Source organism: Natrix helvetica (assembly GCF_964273705.1).
Source record: "Natrix helvetica genome assembly, chromosome: 2".
Classification (NCBI taxonomy): Eukaryota; Metazoa; Chordata; class Lepidosauria; order Squamata; family Natricidae; genus Natrix; species Natrix helvetica.
In genome coordinates, this window is record NC_138552.1 from 245981432 (window position 1) to 246006479 (window position 25048).

Sequence of the window (25048 nt, forward strand, 5' to 3'; positions counted from 1 at the left end):
GGGGAGTTACTTCAGGGACTCCCAAGGTAAGCATGCGCGAGGTTCAGCCTTTGGTTCTGTGGCTGGCCAAGTAGTATACACGCGTGACTCCGTTAGGTTACTCAGTCAGGGTAGGTAGCGCGAGGTTTCCTTAAGCAAACCTTGAGTGCACGGCGTGGCGTAGGCGTGTTTACTTGGCAAAAGTTAAAATTTTAAGAGGAAGTATTATAATGGTCTGCAGGCATCTGAAAGGCTTTGAAAGTGCAGAAGAGAGCGGGTGGGTTTTCCTCTGGAAGGAGTACAGGATCAAAAGAAAGAATTGAGAGTCACTTGAAATGCGTGGGTCAATATAGATCGGGGATCCCCAAACCTGGCAACTTTAAGACTTGTGGACTTCAACTCCCAGAAGTTGAAGTCCACAAGTCTTAAAGTCGCCAAGTTTGAAGACCTCTGATAGAGATGAATATTGAAGGGAATCTCCTGACACTAAAAGTTCCCAGGCAGAGGAACGGACTGCCCTAGAACAGTGGGGAACTCCCTTTCCTTTAAGGTTTTCAGTGATGATTACATTGCCACCTGTTGTTAGGAATGGATAGTGACACCATCCCTGCACTGGACACTCGATCTATATAGTTCCAATCATGGAAGCAAATACAGTGTAGACAGCAACCTTCGGGCCTGAGATCCCTACTGATTCTCATAACTCATTTTAAGTAGAATCAGATGCTATATTTGCATTATCTCTACAAATGTTTCTGCAAATCCACAGTCCCCCGTACAGAAGTTTTAGGACAGGTAGTCCTTCGACTTACAGCAGTTCATTTAGTGACCAAAGTTACACCACCATTGAAAAGTCACTTATGACTGTTTTTTCACAGCTTTGAAGCACCTTCATGATCATGTGATCAAAATTCAGATGCTTGGCAACTGGTTTATATTTATGACTTGCTGGATCCCAAGGTCATGTGATCATCTTTTGCAACCTTCTGACAGTCAATGGGGAAGCCAGATTCACTTAAACGGATTACTAACTTAACTGCAGTGATTCACTTAACTGAAGTAAAAAAGATCATAAAATGGGGCAAAGCTCACTTAACAAATGTCTCACTTAACAGAATGTTGGGCTCAATTGTGGTCGTAAATCGAGGACCACTGTATAGTATTTCCATCTTTTATCTTCATTTGCTCTATTAGAGGTTTTTCTAGTAGGGCTTAAGTAGTCCTATTTATCTGTACATTTACCTGTGGGTTCTATATTCTTAAAAACAACTCATTTTTCTTTTACTTGTTTTCCTCTAGTTGTTGGTATTCATGATTCAGGCATCTTTCCCTGCCCTTTCTTACCTTTGTCTTTGCTCAATAGTCAGGCATCATGCTTCAAACTTTCAGTCTTGGTTTTACCTCTTGAATCATAACTTATTCTAAAAGCATGTTGGGTTTTTCCCTTCAATTTTTTTGACGTTATATTTGTCTGCATCACTTTTCCCAATGGTGTTGGTTTGATAGATATGGAGGATACGTGAAAGACTGGATTAATGATCAAATAATGTCTAATAAACTTTATGGAAAATCTTAATGTGAAATTAGCCAAGTTTCTTTTGCTTACCACTGACACATAAGTAGTGGAAATAGAAGTTTAGGGTGAAGTTTATTTTGAAAGCAATAGAATGTGCACCCATGCACAAAAAAGGTGGCGTCTACTGCAACATTCAGTACTATTTTTGTCATTTTGATTGAATTTCATATTCCTAAATAGGAATACTGTAAGCCACCTAGTCACTTTGGATAGCAAGTGGGATGGCATATAAATGTAATAAATAAATAGTCAGCACTAAAGTGCCAAATTGTTATTAATAAAGGTAATATATGGTCTGGTGATTAAGGCACTGGACTAGAAAGCAAGAGACTGAGGTCCTGCCTTAGCTATAAAAGTCAGCTGCCTTACCTTGGGTGAGTCACTCTCTCAACCCAACAGGTTAGTTGTGGGGAAACTAGGAGATGTGTTGGATGTTTGCCGCCTTATTTGTAGAAAATAATGAAAAGGCAGGATCAAAACAATACAAACATGCATGAATAAACAACTAGCTATCTACCATGTTCATAACTAGGCTTCGGAAAGAAGTAAAGAAAAAAATATGAAAGAAAATTCTTGATAACTTTTTTATTATTTCAATTTTCCCTTCCCTTCTAAATCTATTTGCATAATGATCAGAGATTATACATATTATTAGCTTTGGCATCTTTGAGGGAAGATAGAATATAGAAAGCAAAACATGAAAAAGAAATGTATGTTGCAAATGAATTTGCAAACCCGATTGCCACATGTCTTTGAATGATTTTGCCAGGAAGTATTAGAAAGCTATTTGATGGAAGTCTTTTCTATGCTTATACTCCATTTTTAACAGAAAATCTCTTCAGAAAGTTCCAGAAAGTTCTAATGTGTTCTTAACTTTCATCAATTAGCTTAACTTCAGAATAGTTTATACTTTTCTCCAATCTTTGATTTTTATTAATATTATGTTGTTATATTATTCAGATGTGACAGATTAATGGATCAAAGAATAAATCTAACCATTTCAAAATTACGCAATCCTAGATTCTAAAAGCTACACACAATGTGTGTCCCACATATCTGTCTTACAGGCTTTACTTTTTTTCTGTTTAAGAATATATTATAACTGCAGTATCAAGAATTTAGTGTTCCATCATTTTAAATTTATAATTAATTAAAAAAAGGATATTATCAAGTACCAGTCTACATGTATGTCACAAACCTCTTTTCCAACCACGTAATACTTTAGCCTAGAAATATTTTCTCCAAATATACACATAGGCCTTATAGATGGCCATTCATTTAAAAGTTTTTATATTTCTTTATTGTAACTGAAAACTGTACATAAAAAGAAGATGCAATGTTACATTTGTCATAACCACTGTAAGAAATAAATTTTTGCCCAACTTAAAAGGGAGTGCAATTTTTTTTACATTTTATAAAGTGACAAAAATAAACCAAGATGAATAGATTGTGGTTTGTAGAAATGGTACAAAGTCAAATTAGATTTTTATAATATTGCCCAAAACAAAAACTTCTTTGAAATGAAAAAAAAATTGTATAGTTTTATTTCTAATCTTTAAAAAAATATAAATGAATTTAGAAGAGAATCACAGTATAGGGCCTAAGTATCTTAAACCATTACAAGGTACATAAAAATAGACACAGATTCCTTGGAAACTTTAATTCTTTGATTAAGCAGCAAGCATTTCACTCCTCCAGGCAAAAACACTGCTTAACACAACCCCCTACCCAAAACAGGACGTGCAAGCTGTATGCACTTAATCTGGAAAGCACACAATTTTTTAAAAGGACATTTTGCTATGTACATATTCAGTACTACAAATGCTAAACATTTTGTCACTGTGTGCCACTGTGTGGCATAGCGTATGTAAAGCAGTATTATGCTACATACCATCATACCCAAACACACAAGTGCCCAGTTATAGTTTCAATAGTCTAAAATTGCCATTTAAATGGCAGCACCCAATCTTCTGCATACTGAAGTTCTAGCAACAAGAGACAAGACAAAAGTTAGCCAAAAAAAATAAAAAAGGACAATACAGTCACTGGGAAACCTGATCTACATATTTAAATACTGAAGATGCATTGTTAATAGTTTGGTATTTAGAGAGTTATGCCAAAATGCACAAACAGGACTATGGCAGATTGGAAGAATTCCAGTGGATTAATATTGACATTGGAACCAAAGGTCAAATATAGCGAAGTACCAAGAATTCTGGCAAGGGATAGTGATGCTTTCCCCCCCCTCCCCACTGAAAAGCCAGTATTAAAAACCAAACACTCTGGTTGGATACAGATAATGTACAAGAGACATCCATTGAAGGAATTTCTATTTAATATACTACAAATGAAATTTGATTTAAATAAGAATTTTAAAAAATTAAGAACATGAAAGTTAATGGGCAAAATCCCTTTAAACACCTTAATCATGATAAAGTGTTAGTCTAAAAGTTTTGATATTTGAGCTGTAAAATGCAGTACATAGGAGACTAGTACAGCTTTGCTATACATGAAATCATCCTGAATTTTAACTTTGAAAGCTAAAACACTGTTGTTTTAGTAAGAAGTGGGGAAGCCAATTGTATTAAAGAGATGCACACCTTTCAGAAAATAGATTTTCATTGCTTGGTATTTCTTGCCCAAAATTAAAAGCATGTCACTTTGATAAGAAACTGCAACTGATTAAGTAACGCATGAATTGGCATATCTTTTGATGCCAAGAGAAAAAAAAAGAGGACATGCACCGGCAAGGAACAGCAAAAAGAGACTGAGATATCCCAAGAAATGAAGCAGGAAACATTCTTAATATTTGACTGTTTCACCATGCCCCTATATGTATGGAATTCAGCATTCCTTGCTAAATTATTTCCAGAACTTAATAGAATAAAATTTCAGGTAAGAAGTAGTACAAAGTTTATTAAAAAGAAGACAACTGTGACTTTATTAGCCACCTGGCTACTAGTGTTGGATGCAAATGGTAACTCGCTTGCTGTCTATATCACAGAGTTTGCACTAGCAATTCATGTTTCCGGTATCAGAAGATCACATATATAGTTGAACCTCTTTAGTACCTTAGTTTTGCACTCTTCAAGCCTTTTCCAATAAGTAGACTGAAGAAAAGTACTTTATGAAGAAATATAGAAAATACAAGCCTAGAAAAATGTACGAAGTGGGGGTATCTGTCAAAATCTGAATGGCAGGCTTGTCAGTAATACTTGCGCTCCTAACATAGGAAAATGTAAAAATAATTTCCCCCGTTTATCAACATTTACAGCCCTGTTTGAATCTTAAATTGAAACTCTTACACTATCCAGATGGTTAACTTCCATGAAGTTGAATACAAAGGATTTTATAAAATAAATAGACTAAAAACCAGTTGAAGTCATAGTGCAGTGAATTTTCTTCTTTTCTTTTTAAAAAAGAAGTTAGCTTTGTAAAATGCTGACTTTGTAGACATGGTTTTCTTTGCAATAATCTACTGCACTGAAGTTTCTCTCACTCAGATCATTCACATATTATATATCCATTTCCACCTTCTTCTTTGCGACAGTTCAATACTGTGGAAAGCTTGCTTTCCCTCCCTTCACCTCTTCATTAGCTGAGGAAAATAGACACTGATACTACTTTAAATACCATAGTTCTGTCCTATTAGTTTAATGCAGCGGGGACTGTGATTCTGTCTGGATTCCAATAAGTGAAGGTGGCTGTGGCCCGCCAGTGGAGGACAGTGCTGGTCTTGGGTTTAGGCGAGGAGGCATGGAATTAGCTGGACGAATGAGTGGTGGAGGGGGCTGGTTTAGGGTTGGCCTTGGTTGAATAAATCGAGCTTGTTGCTGGAGTGGTGGAGGCTGACGATGGAGAGCTGGAGCAGCCGGAAGGGTTGGACGAAGCAATGGAGGAGGCTGGTTCAAAGTTGTCACAGGGGTTGCTGGTGTTGGAGTAGACACCTGGGCTGGTGGAGAAGACCCTACACAATGAGGAGTCTGTGGGATCTGGGCCTATAAATAAAGTGATAAAATATGTAAAAGAAGCCATTCTTCATAATCATGCAGTTGAGGTTGCTGCTACCTCCAGACACAGGAAAGCACTGTTAGTGTGGCCATGTTAAGAAACCCTTATTTAAAACAACCAGTTCTAAATTATTTAGCAATGTATGGAAATAAAATTTTCAATATAAAAAAAGAATCTAATACTATTCAGGATTATTCAGCTATGTTTTTGATATTAGAACTGTGGGAAGAATCCGAGGCAGCCCAGACTGGAAGTGTTTGGCTATTATAATCCCAATGAGGAGAGAGCTCTATAAACCAGGAGGCATTAAGCTTCCAACACTGTTGATTGAGCATTCCATTGCAAGTTAAATATTACATTTTGTGATAGGAAATGTAAATGCCGTTTCTGAACTCATGCTTATTTAAGATTTGGTACACAGAAACACACCTCATCTTCTTCATCTGTACTTTTTCCTGATGACACATTAGCACTTTTTGTGTCCTCCCCTAAAGCAGAAGCATCACCATTAGAAGCCAGAGTTCCTTGTTCTGCTTCCCACTCCTGCAATACCTCCTCTAAGTTAAAACGACGCCTGTAGTTTACAAAGAAGTTCTTCACTTGTCCAACAGTCTTATTGCCAATTACATCAGCAATAGCTTGAAAATCTTTACCATATTTGCGGACACCTTAAAAAAGAATAAATAATTAAGATTCAAGTTAATAAGTAAAAATCTTCATGATATATATGTCCTCTACGACTGAAACCCAATTTTAAAAGCAGTAGTGCTTCTATAAAGATTGATCACAGGGGAAAACACTGTAATATTGTTTGTAGTTGGTGTATTTTACTGATCAAATTGTCATATAGTGAATGTCGATAGCTGTAAGAATACCACAGTTCATTTACTGTATCATTTATCTGACTCAAAGCTTTTTAATTAGGTAAATCATAACCAGAACAACTGTTTATTAGTTATTTCTTTGGGGAAAAAGCCCTCTTCTTTCAGTGGAATGTCTGAGTTTTTGCATACTTTTGCATGGCTTGCTATAGATGTCAGGGTTCTGACGGATGCCCTAAGCAACTCATGAGCCTGGAGCCAAATTTCAAAAGAAATGGATTCACGTAGACCCTGATATATAAAAGAAGTCTTGAGTGAATAAATAACAGTGAAGTGTAGTGCCTGTTTCATTTAGTTGATAAGCAAATTCATCAGTAAACAACCTCATTGTGTGAAAAAGCAATTAAACTAGTTCAATCAGTTCAATTGAAGTTATAATAGGGCCAAGCAAGTGAGTATTTTATTAAACAATCAGGGCTAAATCTCAGGATCCTAATGGTCTTTATCAAAGGGAACTGCTCAGTTCTCAGACTCCAGACGCATGTCATACCTTGCTCAAAACAGCCTTGATTAAAAAGTTACTAATGCCCACCATTTTAGAAATGATTATAAATCCATTTCTAAAGTTCTGGTACTCCACTAATCCACTGGAAGTTATGATATGGAGATGATTCCAGATTGAAATGTTACTCCATTGAATTAAATAACACTGAAATAAGAGACTCAGGATGTCCATGAAATAAGTTCACCAACCAATACTATTATATCGGTTCAAAGGGGTGCATTACTAAGGAAATGAATATAGAACTTCAGCCAAGAAAAATAATTTTACCAATAGATTTTTTGTGTTCATGCAGAATTGGGACAGTATCTTCAATATTCCAGATAAATATATTGTATTTGAAAAATAAGATTAAATTTTTCAGTGACAATTTTTAACAGAAGTCTCTCTAGCAAGATTCCTTCTCGAAACAATGTTTACACCTCAACGTTTCCAGCTTTCCCACTGGGAAAGACATCCCATCTTTTTGCAGTTAGCTACCTCCTTTTAAGCAAAGGGGGTCCTCGTGATTGTGATGGGTGAGTCGCTCTGAATCTCTGCTCTCTATTTTATCTCTCAACTTATTATTTTCATTTTATTTACATGTTTGGAATAAACTGTAATGCCTGACAGGTTTTAAAGAATTTGTATTAATAAGGCAGCATAGAAAAAAAACCTCCTTAATTCTATTTTAAACTGGTTACATTATCCATATTTTCTGACTTTTATTAAAATGATGAAATTATGTCATAGTGCAAATTCCATCCTTATTTATTAGCATTCCAAAATTTGAATGCAAATATCTATGTTGTGGCATTTGTATCATGATATACATTTTCTCACTTGCCACTCTTTCCTGCCCCAACAAACACAAGTACATATGGCCACATTTTTAAAAAAATTTTTTTTTCAGAATGTCAAGAATTACAACCTGAAAGAAAATATTAGTAACACTAATGTACCTTGAACTGCAAGAAGTTGTTCTTCTGTTGTCCAACGGGCATTTATTTTTTGATTTGCCTATTAAGAAACAAAGAATGACAGCACATAGCAAACCATTAAATATCTGAAAACAGTGAAAATTTCAGCCACAAAGCCACATTTCAATTACCTAGATTTACATTTGCCAATTTCAGTAGCTTAATGTTTTCCCCAGATAACTGAATTAAGAATACAAAAATATCTTTTAAAAATTTAGATTCTTGGTCTATCTCTGTGATAGGCAAACTGATGCTTTCTAGATATTCTGAACAACTCCTCCCACAAACCCTTGCTACTGGGCATGCTAGCTAAAGTAATAACAGCTGACATCCAAAGCATATTATCTAAAGCTAGCAGTGATTCTTCGAAATTTAAACAAGAATTTTTTGGAACCTTACATGAAAATGATAGGGACATTTGGAAGTTGGAACCCTCTGCCTGCAATGCACTGCTTTGATACTGAGCTAGTGCCCTTCCTGTAAAAAGGTGCAGTCTCCATTCTTTTTTAATGCAACAGATCTTACAGGCCTAATCCACTCCAGAGTTGAAACAAATGAGACAATCACTCATACAGACTAGCAAGTACCCTGAAATTTCCACTGGATTTTTGTATGCCAACTAATTGTAGAAAAGTACAATTGGAGCAACCCTGTTAAAAAGTAATTAAGTGTTAAATTCTGTTTACATCTTTCTTTTATGATGGAATGAAATTTGCTTTTGAACTTGCATTGAATGAAATGTTGTCATTCAATAAAACATATAAAATATTTTAGATACATTTTAAACATGCTTTAAAATATAGGGTTTCTATCATTTTTTTTCATCAAAGCAAAATACTTTAAGAATTCTCTTCAGTTCCCCAAACAATAGCAATACTGAAAATTCACCTACATTTCAGTGACTCACCTCAGGAGGTTTGAATTCATCTATTCCACCTTCAATTTTCTGCTTAAGTGCACTGTTTACTTGTTTAGCATTCTGGACCTTGTCCAATGAACAAAACGGGAATGAAAATTAGCTGCTGTAAAATAGTGTAAATATCCACTGCTAAGTGATTACTTGAAAATTAAACCAAAGGCCCTGAGCAGAAATAAAATAAAATTCTGAAGAGACAAAGCTTGTATTAAGGAGCAACGCAATTGTGTGCTTCCACGCACAAAGAATAAATCTGGTTAATAAAATGTGTGAGATTATCTAAATATTATTAGTATTGCTTTTTTTAATGTGGGGTTAGGATTGTATTTTCTTTCCATGTATCGCCTAGAATCTATATTAATTGTGGTGGCGTATAGAAACAGCAAGAAATAAAATGGTGGCTTCCAACAAGATCTTGAATTCCTGGCATAAAACCTGAGACCAACATCATTATCTGCTTATACCTAGTTAAGAATCAGGGCTATTTGTTTCATTGGAGAGCCTCCTTAATTCTCACGATTAAGCATCACAGAATAGAAGCACCACTTGTTTTCTCTTTTCTCCTGTTTTACTATCGCTATGCTATTTTGTATTTACGTAAACTCATAACTCCATTTAAACATTTATCTTGCTGAAAATGGAAAAGCATGAGAAAGAGTGTACTTTTATTTATCATCTGTTTAGACCATTTTTTTTCCAGTTTAAAGGGACTGAGTCTACTAGAAATAAAAATGCTATATGGATCCAAACCAAAGCATGACATTCCTGGACACCACAGCAAACTCAAAAGGGTTCTGTGGAATAACAAAGTGATTCTTGACATCTGTTGGACACTGTGCATACTACAGGACTAAAAGTGCTGTGAAAAAATTCCTAAAACCCTAAAGGTGCCATGAACCAAGAAAGTTTGGGAACTTCTATCATATACAATTATTTATTTATTTATATTCTGCCTTTATTGTTTTTATAAATAACTCAAGTCCAACACACTTTCTTCCTCTTTATTTCTCCACAATGGGAATAGAGAGAGAAAGGCTGGCCCAAGGTCACCCAGTTGACTTTAATGGCTCAGGCGGAAGTAGAACACCAAACTGTCTGGTTTCTAGACTGCTGCCTTAACTCCTAAAAGTTCAATACAGGATTAAGTTACTGATAAAATCATACTGTAAAACTGAAACAATGAGTTTACTCATACTGAAGTCAATAAATTTAGCTAAGAGTCGTGGTGGCACAGTGGTTAGAATGCAGTATTGCTGGTTAACTGTGCCCACTGCTAGGAGTTTGGTCCTAATGAGTTCAAAGCTATCTCAGCCTTCCATCCTTCCGAGGTGGGTAAAATGAGGACCCAGATTGTTGGGGGCAATATGCTGACTCTCTAAATCGCTTAGAGAGGGCTGTAAAGCATTGTGAAGCAATACGTAAATCTAAATACTATTGCAACTGCTATCTCTGTAGTCTTGAGAAAACCAATAATTATACTGAAATCTCAACTCATGAATCTATTTTAATAATAGATTCATAATAGAGACTCACATACTGAATGTATTTTCAATCTACCATAGGCATGTTTCAGATTACCCTGTTTACTAGAACCTAAAATATTAAAAACACACACACACAGAAGTAAACCTGATAATTTAAATACCTGTCGCTTCAATGAGATCAACTCCATATCCAGCTGCCTAAGAAGTGTATTGGCGGCATTGGGGCTACATGAAACCGCTACCACGTCGTCTTGAGTTAAGTACATGCCTTTTGGAGGACGGCATTTAGAGCGCTGAGAATGATGACGATGTTGCAAACTTTGATATTCTCTTCTACCTAATCCTATTTTGCTGGACTGCACAGGCTGCTCATGATTCCCCTGCAATGTTCAAAAAGTTTCTATTAAGCATGATACTGTATTTTAAAAACAAATTATCACATTAATTGTATCACTTTATTCAAATTTTCTAAAATCTTTAACACATTTTTCATATCACATATGATCAGACAACACAATAAAATCAGCTGTATAAGTTTTCCTTGGCAAAAAAGGCCACATGGCTGACATGTGATCAGATAAGTTGGGAGTTCTCAAACATTATGTTGCCATGATTCCCTAAAATGATAAGTAGTTTGTGAGATTTCTGAATGAATAAATGTATTTGCATTACAAGAGGGCAGGAAGAATAATTATAAGTGTTAATTAAATTACATTTTGTATCTATTAGTGTAAATGTCAATGCATGCTGACATTTGAAATATGCATGAAATATGCTGACCCTGTAAACCGCTTAGAGAGGGTGTAAAGCACTGTAAAGTGGTATATAAGTTTAAGTGCTAATGCTATTGCTATTTTCAGGAAAAGAAATTAATTATGTTAAATCTCTGCATACTCTCATAAAACTTAAATTCTGCTCATAAATGCAGGGTAAGGGAGAGGATGAAAATCCCTGAAAAAGTTTTTTTATGATGTCATAATATCCCTATCACTGATTGCAGCATCCGAAGACCAAAATATAGCAATAAAAACAGAACCTCCAATTCAGGTGACAATTTAACTTCAGTTTGTATTACCTCTTTTTTACTTTCCTTTTTGGGATCATAATCACTATCATTTCCATCCATAGGGTGAGGTTCTTCAACATCATCATCACTGAGGATTGAAAATGATTAGTCAATATTTACTTTCACAACTCAATTTCTGCATTAAGTGCTCAAATAGACTGTGCTTATTGTATTCTACATGTTAAAATTTCATTTTAATTTTAAATAGTACTAATTCAGTTATTTTTAAATACACAGCTACAAATTATTAAAATTTCATGTCTTTATTATATTAATATTAGTTTTAAAATGACTTTAAGCAATATATCCATACTAAGTAAATCAAAGCATCTCCTGTTTATTTAAAGCATCTCAGTCCCATGTGCAAGACTGTTAAAAACCTCTACTCATTTTACAAGAAATCTGCAATTAAGGAAACCTTCTCTGAAGGTATAAAACATAATAGAAACTTCACACAATCATCAATAATTTTCTTAAGAAAATACCTGCTCTGGAATGGCTAAAAAATGATTGAACTACTTGTCATGTGCCCTGCTGCAATCAGAAATATTGGGATGAGTAGGAAAAAGCATTCACTTTTGCCTTGTGAAAACAAAAAGGTTGAGGGAAAAATCAGTATCTGAACTAGTGGTATTCCCTAAACTAAGGATATGTTATCTGTTCAGAAATCTGAATCAGTTACAAATGAAGTCTGGTGTGAAACAGAAATGTTGACTACCATTTACTATAGTCACAACTGATTGCTGTAGTCTTGTATGCATGCATTGGAAAGAAAATGTGAATTGTCTTTATGTGTGAGGTTTTTTAAATTATACTGCTTTATCAATGATCAAAACAAATTCACGTAATTATAGAAACAGGCTCTGTAAAAAAAATCTTAAAGAACTGTCTACCTTGTAAGATATCTAAAAATGTGTAAATATTTTGCAAAGTCAACTTGGGGTGGTGGTACTTTAAGAAGTGTCTGTTCAGCTATTTCTAACAATAGAAAAACTATATATGTGAGATCACCAGGTCAAAAATGCTGTATATGGCATGTCATTTTATTGTTATTGGTTATAATTTAACAACTTCTATGCTCTGATATTAGGAAGCAGTCTTTCCATCTGCTTAACAAAACAGGTAGAGAGAAATAGAACAGTTTTCTCCAACTGGATATCCTCCAGAAATGTTGGGAACTTTGAAGTCCCAGAATTTCAATGTTTGCGGTGCTGGGACTTACACTTTCAACAAACTTGAAAGCACCAAAATTGGCAAAACTGGCATAGAACCTATTCCCTTAAATTAGAAATACTCAAAGGTAAACAAAAACAAACAGAATGCCTACTCTCTCTAACAGGTTACTTGTTTAAAACACATATTTCATTACTTACCTATCACCTTGATTATTTCTATTAGCTAGTTTTCTTGCTTGGCGGTCCATTAAACTTGTTCTAGAACGTGTTTTCTTCCAGGAATAGTAATATTTTACAAGGCTTGCAATAGTCTTGTCCGGAAGCTGAAACATGGTAAGAGTATGCAGACACTAGTTATAAATGCTATGGGAAAATTGGCACATAGTTTAGTGTGAAAAAAACCTTAAATCATAAGGTGTAATTTTAAGATGTGTGGACTTCAAATCCCAGACTTTCCCAGTCACCATTCTGGCTGGAAAATGCAGTCTACACATCTAAAGTTGCCAAGGTTAAGAAACACTGCCATAAAAGGTCCATCCTCTTTTGATGGAAAATAGACTATTTATGTATATTATTTCTTAATCTTAGAAAACAGAATGGGCGTTGGTTCTTACCTGATACGCTCTTTTTCTGGTAGAGACAGCAGCCAGACTGGGTATGCTCCGTCCATTAACCAATCGGACTGAGTCTACACTTATGATGTCATCAGGCCCTTGTGGCTCCTCCCCAGTTTCAGATGAAGGAAAACTGTAGACTCAAGTGAGAATTGTGAGCAAAAAGTGAAAGTCCATAGTCACTGTATCTCTCTCCTCCGCACAAGGAATTCCCTCGCGTGACCCATACCAGGGCAGGGCTGGCTGCTGTCTCTACCAGAAAATGAGCGTATCGGGTAAGAACCAACACCCATTTTCCTGTTATCGTACAGACAGCAGCCAGACGGACGTACCAAAGACTGGCCTGTCCACTAGGGTGGGAAATTGTAAAAAAGGTCCGTTAGGGCATAAGCACTTGTTGTAGTACCTTGCGCCCAAAAGCCACGTCAGCCGACGCGTACTTGTCCAACTTGTAATGACGTATGAAGACTGTGGGAGACGCCCAGGTGGCCGCCTGGCAAACTTCTTCCAAGGTGGCTTGAGTGGACCAAGCCGCAGATGTCGCAGTGCTGCATGTAGAGTGAGCTGTAATGTTTGCAGGGACCTGTATGGATTGACGTTCATAAGACTCTTATCCAGCGCCCCAGACTAGACGATGAAGCCTTGGTACCCAAGGAGGCCTGGCGAAAGGAGATGAAGAGAGCTTCTGAGTGACGGAACGAGGTGGTGCGGTCGATGTAGATCTTGAGGGCACGATGTACGTCAAGAGTGTGCCACTTGCGCTCCCTCTCGTGATGGAGAGACGGACAGAAATCAGGTAAGGTCAACCCCTGACCTCGGTGGAAACAGCTATTGATCTTCGGTATGAATGTCGGGTCCAGTCTTAAGACAACTCGGTCTGGATGGAACACGCACAAATCATGCCTGACTGAAAGAGCAGCCAAATCAAAAATACATCTGGTTGAGGTTACAGCCACCAAAAACAGCGTTTTAAATGACAACAGTTTCAAAGAAGTGGATCTCATAGGTTCAAAGGGCGCGGAAGTCAAAGCCTCTAGGACACGAGGCAAGTCCCAAGTCGGATATCTATGTATGGCAGGGGGACGCAGATTGGACGCTCCACGGAGAAATCTCTGGATCAACGGGTGAGAAGGCAGATGTTCGGATGCCAGGCCGTCCAGAATGGAGGCCAGAGCGGCCACCTGTTGGCGTAGCGTGTTAGGGGTTAAGTCCCTGATCAAGCCCCCTCTGCAGTAAGTCCAATATCTGCGGAATGGATGCCCTAAGTGGGTCAACAGTCTGGCTGAAACACCACAGAGCAAAAGTCCGCCACGTGGCATCATAAATGTGGTTAGTAGAGCTTCTGTATGATGCCTGAATAGTAGCAATGACGTCGAGGGAGATGTTATCGGCTGTTAAGACTTGCTGCTCAATCGCCATGCGGTTAACTACAGCCACTGGGGGTCGGGATGACAAACTGACCCTTGGTGTAGAGACAGGAGAGACCGTGAGATGTGCCATGGGGTGGAGATTGACAGAGTCACTAGGTCGGCATACCAAGGCTGGCGTGGCCAATTCGGCGCTAGCAGCAACAGTTCCGCCTCCTGCTCCAGCATTTTTTGAATTACCCTCTGAATGAGGGGAAGGGGAGGAAATGGCCTTAAGTAGAGGGACTTGAAACGATCAGTTTTGAATAATCCGGTAAAGGCAGGGGTATCTGGGATGACCACCTCGTCATCAGACAGGTCTGAGTCCCACAGCTTATCTTGCTCCCCGCCAACTGAGGCCTGAGAAGTAGAGGCAGAGGGATCAGGTTGCTGCGCCGCAGCAGAAGATTTATGCTTATGGCCATGTGATGGAGCAGGTTGGGGTTGCTGTTGTAGGCCAGCAGCCATGACCTGTTTAATGGTTTCAGCAATGATGGTTGCCTTATCAGCAGGAGAGGTGTACATGATGTGGGGGGTCCCAGAGCCATGTGTAACCGGGAGGGAAGCCTATTCAAAGGTATGGTCCCTATTGAGAGGGACATCAAAGAAATTGCCTCTATTGTCAGGTTCCATCGAAGACGAGGACTCCGAAGAAGACAATTCCCCTTCTGAATAGGCCGGAGGGAAGGAGGGCTGGGCAGTTAGAATATGTTGTTGTTTTTGGGCCCTCTGAAATTCTTTCTCAAGGGCCTTCTGCCTGCGCTCTCCTGCCCTGGTAGTCGCTTTAGAGACCTTGGGGTTTACTCCTGAGGAAGGGGCCTCTTTGGCTTGCCCCTTCCTGCTGCTCTTTGCCCCTGATGGCCCTGCCTCCTCTAATCCTGCATTCGTATCCATAGCTGGATCAGCCATTTCCCCAAACATAAATCAACACCCCAATAAGATAGGCAATGGTCTCACCTGTTTGCTGGCCAGGCGCTCCTGATCCAGTCCACCTGGGGTGATCCCGCATTGCTGGGCACTCCAAACGGCTGCTGTAGAGTTCACGCCTTTTTTAAAGCATCCAAAATGGGCAACTCTTTTTTCTCTGAGGCTTTTCCGAGCCTCAAAATGGCTACCGCTATCTTCGCGGGCTTTTCCGACCCACAAAATGGCCACCAATACTAAATGTGGCCAGGCGATCTGCAGAATGGCCACTGGACTCGCCTGGAACTGCTGCGCGCGAAACGGCCAGTCACGCATCCCTCCGAGTGCCCAGAATCAAGGAGCGCCGGGGGAACCAGCCACGGAGCCGTAGCTCGTGAGCTGGCCGATCTGATTGCAAGGCAGGCTTCCTGAGCGAACTCGTGGCCGCATGCAATCAGATGGCTGAGGAGAGGCAACCAGAGATCAGTTTCGAATTTCCCTCCAATTTGTAGAATAAAGAATTAAAGGAACCAATTTAAAGGAACAACAATTTTTCCCCCCAAAAATTCACCAATTAAAGATATAATTAAGTAATTTGGAGGAGAGATCAATTCTCACAGCCAGTCCAGGTTGGACTGAGTCCGAAAACTGGGGAGGAGCCACAAGGACCCGATGACATCACAAGTGTAGACTCAGTCCGATTGGTTAATGGATGGAGCATACCCAGTCTGGCTGCTGTCTCTACGATAACAGGAAAATTTATCTTAATCATTGTTAAAATATTCATGACTGGGAGAGACATGGGAACAAGGTCAGCAAATGAATAGGCATAGCAACTGTCAGCCAATGGGAGCTTAAACAGATCTGAGTCTGTGTAGAGAATTGAAACAAAAAACTTAAGCAGTCTGCTGCTCTGAGAAGTAAACTTAGCAGTCTGTCTGGCCTTGTCTGCTGATATGAAACTAATTGCTTGTGTTTGCCTGTAATTCTCCTGCCTTGTATTTACTTGGAAGAACCACCTGTTGGTATACTACATTTATTCATCTATTTTTATGTATAAATAGAAGTTAATGAATCCAGCTGAGTCAGTTATCTGTGTGTGCTTTCTGGATTTAATTTTTGCAACAAACTCTGACAATTCTGATGAAATAGCATTAGCCTTATAAATCTATTACTAATTACTAACAAGTATTTCCCCTTTACTTCTAAAGTTTATTTTTTAAAGCTAAAGTCGGCTCAAGTTCTAGTTTCTGTTAAGGGATGGAACTTGAAAGACAGATTTATATTACTGTTAAATACATCTTCACAACTGAAAAAAGGAAATTTGGAATGAATACATGTAGATCTTAACTTTTATAAATTAAAAAGAATAAATAACACATCAACATGTATTCCACTAATTAGTTAACTATATGGTCAGTTTTAATTAGCACCAAATGCACAATTTAACCAATAACAAGTAATCATTGGAAATATTATATATCAATATAATCTCTCTCTCTCTGTGTATCTGTCTCTGTCTCGGTATCTGTCTCTACACATACACACACATCTGCTTTTAAGAAGAGACTGGGTGAGTGCCCCTTCATCACTTTTGCAGCTTTCTGCAGTGATCCTACTTCCTTTCCCCAGAACAGAGACAAGTACTTTCAGTGTGAGAATTTTCCTAAGAGCTTATTTACTATTTCACGTCACCTTTCTTTCATTCTCATGCTCTTAAATGCAATCAACAGGAAATATGATTTTGTATCTTTTCTTCCATTTTGTAATTTTTAAAATTTCCTTTAATGTTTGCACATCTTTTATTAATTCCCATATTTTACCAATTTATGTCACTTGTTATGAACTCCTATCTGGAGAATCTTTAATTTCGGGAAACTGTTTTTCTATGGCATCATTATCGTATTTTCAATGAATCTGAATTTTTCATTTCAGTTTAGTTTCTGTATATGTCCACTAGATCAAAATAAAACAGATTGAACTTTTATTTGGGAAAGAAAAATGTGCTTCTTAGCATGCCATACTGTAGTTTGCCTGTCAATCATATTCACTTACTCTCTTGACACTTGTGAAATACTTTGAAGGGGAGGGGGGGAAAGCCGTTTATTTCCTTACCATTTGTTGAATTCTGTGAAAGCTTTTTCCATGGAAACTGAAAGCTTGTTCAAAAAGGACTTTATCTTCAACTGTCCACTCATCTGGAAAAGGAGTAAAATTCGGGAGATCTGCAAGGGATTTCTCAATGTTGTGCTTATGCCAGAACAACATGCCAAGTGCCTTTAAAAAAGAACCAAACTGGTGTAAGTTTCATGGTGTTCCACATTGACTTTTTACTTTCTTATCTTAATGATGTGCAAGATCACATCCAGGTCTGTCAGAAGGCACATTTTACCCACCTAGCTGCACCTAATGTTTTTGATACTTTCTCCAATACAAACTATATATTCTGATGAGAAAAAAGAAAAAAGAAAAAAAGGGAAAGTTTCACATTGTACAGTATACCATTGCAAACAACGTAACTGCCATTTAATCCCCTGCTTCTGCTTATATTCTACATTCTGTAGCTTGCGCTGAACTACAGTCAGGTTCAAAAAGTTTACTTTAAAAAAATGAATTTTGCCCTTTCCAAATTACTGAATTATTCTCACAAAGGAGAAGTTTCAAGTAGATTATTGAAGAGTATCTGTTGTGCTACAGTACTCAAGTAATATTTACACTGAAATAACTATACTTATTTAAATAAATAAAACTGTAATTTGGGCCTAATATTCAGCTCCATCATCTCTTGACAATGCTGGCTTGATCTAATGAGAGTTGACATTTTAAGCGTCCACAGGGGCACAGGCTTCATTCATTTTCTAAATAAGCTGACATTGAGGTAATTTGAAGATTCATATCTTCCCTTTCACATTTAAATCAAATCTGAAGTTTAACACTACATTCCGCTCATTTTGGAAATTAGGTTAGCTGATATCAGAAGTGAGACTTTTACCAGTGACCTTTTTATTATAGAGCTCTTTCCTGGGGATATTTGAATGTCCCTCTTTTCCCCTTTACTTCCTTTAGAAGGAACAGAAGATGGAACGTTACTTTTTTTCTCTGTTTTCGCAAACAATACACACTATTTTATGGTTATATAGTTTTACTTATCAAAGCCCTGCAAAGAAAAAGGCTAAATTGTATTGTACTAATTAATCTTTTAAAACTCTTACCTGTTCCACATTGTATCCATGTTTTTCCTTTGCTATAGCAATGTATTCATCCACTGTGTAACAGAAGGATGCTAGAATTATTTTCTAATATATTTACAGAAAAAAACAACATTTTAGGATCATGGATCCTGATTACATTCACCCATATTAATCCATTATGGTTTATTTAAATACTGAAATATATATTGGTGCTCATGTTAATTTTTATTTGTTTATCTTTATATCCTGCTTCAATTATACACATCTATAATAAATGCATATACTGAAAAGATTCTATAGGAATGGAAAAAAACGTGATCAAAACTGCAATCCTACGTTGATTCAAGTGCAGTAAAAAATCCAACAATAAGCACAAAAAGGTCCATCTTGAAGTAATTCTATGGAAGGTCTAAAATCCAATTCATTACTACCCCAGAGCTTTCAAACACCTTTTTATCAGTTGCATAGGTACTTTGAGTTTTCTTCTTTCTAGCTTCTTTTCTGCTTCAATGAAATATTACATTCAAATATGAGTGCAATACAAGGAGAGTCAATGCAGTGCTTCCTTTTTTGCACTGTTCGTCTTTATTGAAGAACAGCTTAGATCTCTGTATTGTTAAATAAGGTAGCAAGGAAAGAGAAGACTCAGATGGAGAGCTAAAAATATAAAACTAATGTGGAGAGATAAATGTGACATGTTCAGAAAGTCTGATAAAAACTAGGGAGCAAGAGTATTTCATTTAGAAGGCAGACTTTAGTTAAGCCCTGAAATAGGCAACATGAAAATGTGATGTATTTGTTAATTTGATGCCATTTCTATAACACTGGAACAACTAATTTTCTGAATGGAGATGCAGATATTTAAACTTATTAGTACTATGGCAAATTCAACAATCTAGGAGAAAACTGAAATGGTTTCAACTGTCATTTCCCCCATTTTAAAATATATATTTTGCTCTTAAAATCTAACTCTTAAAAGAATTAAATCCTGCAGTTATACAATTAGGAATCCTTCTTTTGGTAACTAGAAAATATATCAACATGGATTCATGAATCTATAAATACTTTTGAAGCAAGGGACTGTTGAACACGGATTCATGAATCCATAAGCCAATCATGCAATATATGGAACTGGCTATATATAGTAGCATGCAAGGACACCACACTAGATATATAAATCTCTGACTAAAAGAATATTCTTAATTTACCATGGCAGAGATAAACTGCATAAAAGTATCTATATGATAACAGTACGTACACATATATTCATGTTGGATTAATGCAGTTATTTATTCTGAAAGCTAATATAGCCTATATCCCTTCAGAGAACTCCTGGGACATGATTGAATGCCACTTGGAATCAGATTTATTTGGTAATTAGCTATTAGGATGTTTTATTTACTTCAGTTTATTTTGATAGTGATTTTACTTTATTTTGTTCTAAGTCATCATTAATTGATTATAATTCAGCAGCGTACACTTCGACCAATCAATGCTTCATTTAAAACTCCAGATTCAGAAGCATCAGAATACTAAGCACACGCACACACACACACACACGGTTTGCTGTTGCAGGATGTTCCATATCCACAGTATGTTATTAAAGATTATTTTATATAATATATCTGATTTTATGTCACATCTTATGTCTAGAAAGTGTATTCCTATGAAATGCAGGGATATATTTTCAATATTTTACCAGATTGGATAATTTTTGCTAGACAAGTCAATTACATCCTGAAAATTTAAATTATTAATTGCACTGAGGTCAAAACACAAAATTGTAATAGCAATCAAGATGTACCTTTTAAAAAGTATTTTAACATTTAAAAAAAATCTTTTTTTTAGCGAAAGCAGTACATGCATCTGCACATTATAAAATTCCAAGTACCATTTTCAAATAGAAATCAATACAATATCCACAGAGAGGTAATAATTGATTGTTGACTGAATCTCTCTCTCTCTCTCTCTCTCTCTCTCTCTCTCTCTCACACACACACACACAGTTTCATATTAATTTGTGCAATGAAATGTGATTTATAATCTGTCATTTAATCCTGATACATATTAATTCCCAGGATTCTATTTAATGCAGTTTATCAAACTTACATTTGGCATCAGAAATATTATGATAAGGAGACCATACAAGCATTCCTCCATTGTCTTTATCTGTGTATTTTGTAGCTCCTGAAAGACAAATTAATATGTTCAGTACTTCAAAGAACACTTAATTCAGATAATAAAAGCATTAAAATTTATTAAGTGAAAGCTGAAACATAACCTGATTGGCGTTTTATTGCTAATATGTAATTGGACAAAACTATCCTGTATTTTTCACCTTGTAAATAATGAAATAAAAACAATGGAAAACTTGTTCAAGTAGCATAGGCTGGAATTCATTCCAATGGGAACTTTGCTTTCAAAAGTAATCCCAACTTGATACAACTAAAATAATTTCAAGTGCTGAGCATTTAGAATGATACATTTAGTTTTTATCCTTATTAGAAAAAAGTTATCTTAAGGTAAATCTCTTAACACCATGTTAGGGAAGGCATAGCTAATGTGTATGGAAGATAGCTATTATCATCTATCTTTGCAAAATAATTAACAAGAGAGGTAACAGGAAAAAATTAAATCTAAAATTCAAACTGAACATCTTATTTATTTTCCTATGAGCTTGTGGAATATATTGCATTTTTTACATTAATAAGGAATTGCTTCTGAAACTATTGTCATAGCTAGTAGCATCTTCTAGATTATCTTGAAAATCTATGAAGCATCACCTCTGGTTACTACTTGAATGGGAAGCCACCAGAAAATCCCTGGGCTTTAGACTAGATTGGAAAGTAAAAAATATCTCAGAAAATGGAATCATTACTAATTCATATCACTAAATGCTATGAAAAATGTCCTGAAAAAAACTTAGTTTAAAGCAAAATTTTCCAACTCTAAGACTATTCAATCCCTCCTGAAGGACTCCTTTTAGTTTTTCACATCATTAATAGAAATGCTGTGAAGTGTTAAAGCTGAAGATTACCACTAGCTCCAAATTTGACCTGAGGTGAAAAAAAAATGTCTAACTGGGAATAGAAAGTTCTCAATGATGAGCAGAGGGAGGTGCTACCAGTAGGCTATCATGAATCCTGATTGGTCCATATACTGAGAGAAATTTGTTGCAGCCATGCCTCTATTCCTTCTGTCCAGTTTCCTCTCAGTCTATGGTCCAATTAGGCTGGATTTCTTCATAGCTCTTGCTATTTTCTGTGGGTTTACTGTTTTTTCTGGAGATTTACATTATTTGAGGAGAATTTGGCTAATTTGGTCTATTCCTTATCTAAATTCCTTCAAACTTCGGAGATCATGATTCACTGAGTGGGGGAGACGTTGGGCTCGTCGCCTCCTCACGCGGCTTCGGATCACATTCTGCTGGATCCGGCAGCATTTAGTTACAGCTCCTCAGCAGACGATGTAAGAGGTGGCTTGAAAGTAAAATTATAGCTAGCTCACGCGGCTTTAGCCCCGGGTGGCGGGAAAATCTGCGGCTGTTTTAAAAAGTTTTTTCTGACAAACCTTCTCCTTCCCTTGCAGCGAGCCAGCAGCCACCAAAGGAAGCGCTTTTCAGGAGTCGGCAGTTGAGCGAGCAGGATTCTTGCATGGGGCTCCCTGCAAGCTGTCTAAGTGCGGTATTTGTTATTGCCGTGTAATCCAGAGTTTTCTGAGCCGCCCGCCATTTCTACCGAAGTGGGCATCCGTTAACTGAAGGCAGTGGTCATTTTGAGTTGCAAAGAATAAGTGGTGGCCATTTTAATTTAAAAAAAAGACTAGCAGCAGCCATTTTAGGTGCCACGAGGCTGCAGCCTTCAGTATACAGAGTTGGAAAGGACTGTAAAGGTCGTTACTTATTGGAGCCACAAGGCAATTAAGGGAAGGAGGAGCCATTGAGTGGATTTTCCACAGAGTTGCCAGTGGAGTAAGTGAAGATTAGCGTAGGCATGTCTTCCAGACAAGAGGGCACAGCTGGGACTCAGGGTTCTGAGGTAACAATGACTGGGGCGAGACCTAGGTCTTCAGCCGCGAAAACACCAGCGGCACAATGACCGTCCAGGGCCACTTTGCGCAATGAACAATCAAGGCAGAGGGCCCTGGAGAAACGTGTGACCGGGGCAGAGCGTTTGCTGGATCAACAGAGCCGGGTGAGCAGGTCTCCCTCCAGAGTTTCTAGTCCTGCTTCATCCTTAGCCCCATCTCCCACTAGAGAGGGTAGAGGTGCTCGAATTGATGTCTCCCCTTCCCCCTCTGTCTGCCCTAGGGCCATCAGGGGTATGATGGGAGATCCTCTGGAAGGCTCTTCTAGAAATTTCCTCATTCCTCATCCCTCGCTGGCTCCCCAGGCAGAGCTTCCTGACATTGAGGAGATGGAGGATGATTATGAGGAATTGCAGAATTTACCCCCTAACATTCAAAGATTAATTGCTCCTGCGATATCCCATGGGATTTCCTCTGGCATGAAATCACAAGCTAAAGAGTCCACAGGTTCCAAAAAACCAGTTAAGACCCGACCGGTTATTGTGGACAAGGGGTCCGAAGCGGTCCATGTTGCCGAGGAGGCCAAAGCTCCAAGTTCCCCCTCTTTAGCCAGTGAGGGGGTCAGTTACTGGGGAGGAGCCTGTGCGCAGGCTGGTAATGTCTGATGATGAGGACTCAGCAAAGCAGGCCATTCCTACCTTTGCCGGACTTTTCCAGCCTTCTCTATTCAAACAGTTGCTAACCAAGGTGAAATCTACAACTAAGTTGGGTGCCAGCACTGCTGCCGCTGCTCCAGATTCCTAACGCAAACTATGTTTGCCAAGACAGCCCTAGATAAGGAAGAGGTGCCAGCTCCACCTCTATTTCTAGAGGTGATCAAGAGTCATGGGGCCAACCTGGTACTTTCCCTAAACCTGGAGTAAATGACAGGAAGCTTTACAATATGGAGTAAACATTCTCCCAGGCCCTCCAGGTGCCTACGGTTGACACCCCTGTTGCCGCTCTGTCTTCTTCAGCAGCCATAGTTGCGGGAGATGAGGCAGACAAGTTGAAGCCTGAGGATAAGAAAGCAGAACTTATCCTTAGAAAGAGTTTTCAAGCTTCAACTTGGGTTATTAAGGCAGCAGCCGCTGCTTCCTTTTTCAATAGAACAACTCTGTTGTGGCTGCAACAATTGCAAGAGCGCACACCCCCAGAAGGGTATGCACAATGAAAGGTTTTAGCCAAGATCATTGCGGCGACCCAAGATGCCACGCTTGATTCGGTTAAATTTGCCTCTCGAGCTTTGTCTGCCTCTGTAGCCTCAAGACGCCTCCTGTGGTTAAAGAACTGGCAGGTTGATAATAAGTCGAAGTTTCACATGACATCAGCTCCATATGCAGGCGGAAAGCTCTTTGGGGAATCCTTAGATCCCATTTTGGTGGAAAACAAGGAGAAAAAGAAAGTCCTCCCATCTATGGCTAAACACCAAGAGTCCCACCCAGCCCCATATCGCAGATGACAGTTCTACCGACCCTCTGAACCTGACTTTCAACAGAACAGGTCTTGGGGCCCCAGGGGAGACAGATTCCAGTCCAGGAATTTCTTTCAAGACAGGAATAGAGGTCAAAGTCAGGCTAATCGTCCCTTTCGAGGGGGCACGGTCATCCCTTCCGCTGTGACTACGGATACAAGTTTCTTCAGCTGGGGAGCATTGATGGGCTCAAAGATGATGCAAGGCCGTTGGACAAAGACAGATTTGTGTCACAACATCAACTATCTAGAGCTCAAGGCGGCACGTCTCGCTCTCCGTCATTTCCAGCACGACTTGCATCACAAACACGTGTTACTTCTCACTGACAACATCGCCACGAAGGCACATGTGAACAGGCAAGGTGGGACTCATTCCAGGGCTCTGTGGACAGAGGCACACAGACTGATCTTGTGGGCCGAGACTCATGTGATATCGATAGTAGCGGATCACATTTCCGGGACTGCCAATCACCAGGCGGACTGACTCAGCCGAGCCACAGTAAACCACGGGCAGTGGCAGCTTCACCCAGACATATTTCAGCGTATTTGCCACAGATTCGGGACTCCAGTGATCAATCTGTTTGCAACTCCGGCGAAGTCTCAACTGCCGAGATTTGTGACCAGATATTGGACTCGAGGAGCCGAGGACATGGATGTGCTGAGATGCCGATGGCCGTCAGGCCTTCTATACACTTTCCCTCCCCTTCCCCTTCTTTGAGGGACCATCAGGAAGATAGTGTCAGAGGAGGCGGAGCTAATTCTATTAGTGCCGGACTGGCCCAGGAGGCCGTGGTATGCGGACTTGGTCCAACTGTCAGTGGCTCCACCTTGGAGAATTCCCAGGGAG

At 38.4% G+C, this 25048-nt stretch overlaps 1 protein-coding gene across 1 annotated transcript in view; it reads right to left on the minus strand.

The window, feature by feature from the left end:
- Nucleotides 1–2832: 2832 nt before the first annotated feature.
- RCOR3 (REST corepressor 3) overlaps nt 2833–25048 on the minus strand; it is a 31817-nt gene continuing 9601 nt past the window's right edge. Inside the window, exons 3-12 of the mRNA XM_081941338.1 lie at nt 20773–20850; nt 18685–18737; nt 17588–17749; nt 12748–12872; nt 11384–11462; nt 10470–10688; nt 8816–8893; nt 7891–7948; nt 5996–6234; nt 2833–5553 (exon numbers count right to left, since the gene is read on the minus strand). Of these exons, the coding sequence (XP_081797464.1) occupies nt 5209–5553; nt 5996–6234; nt 7891–7948; nt 8816–8893; nt 10470–10688; nt 11384–11462; nt 12748–12872; nt 17588–17749; nt 18685–18737; nt 20773–20850 (1436 nt within the window). The 3' untranslated portion in view covers nt 2833–5208. The remainder of the gene's footprint in view (nt 5554–5995; nt 6235–7890; nt 7949–8815; nt 8894–10469; nt 10689–11383; nt 11463–12747; nt 12873–17587; nt 17750–18684; nt 18738–20772; nt 20851–25048) is intronic.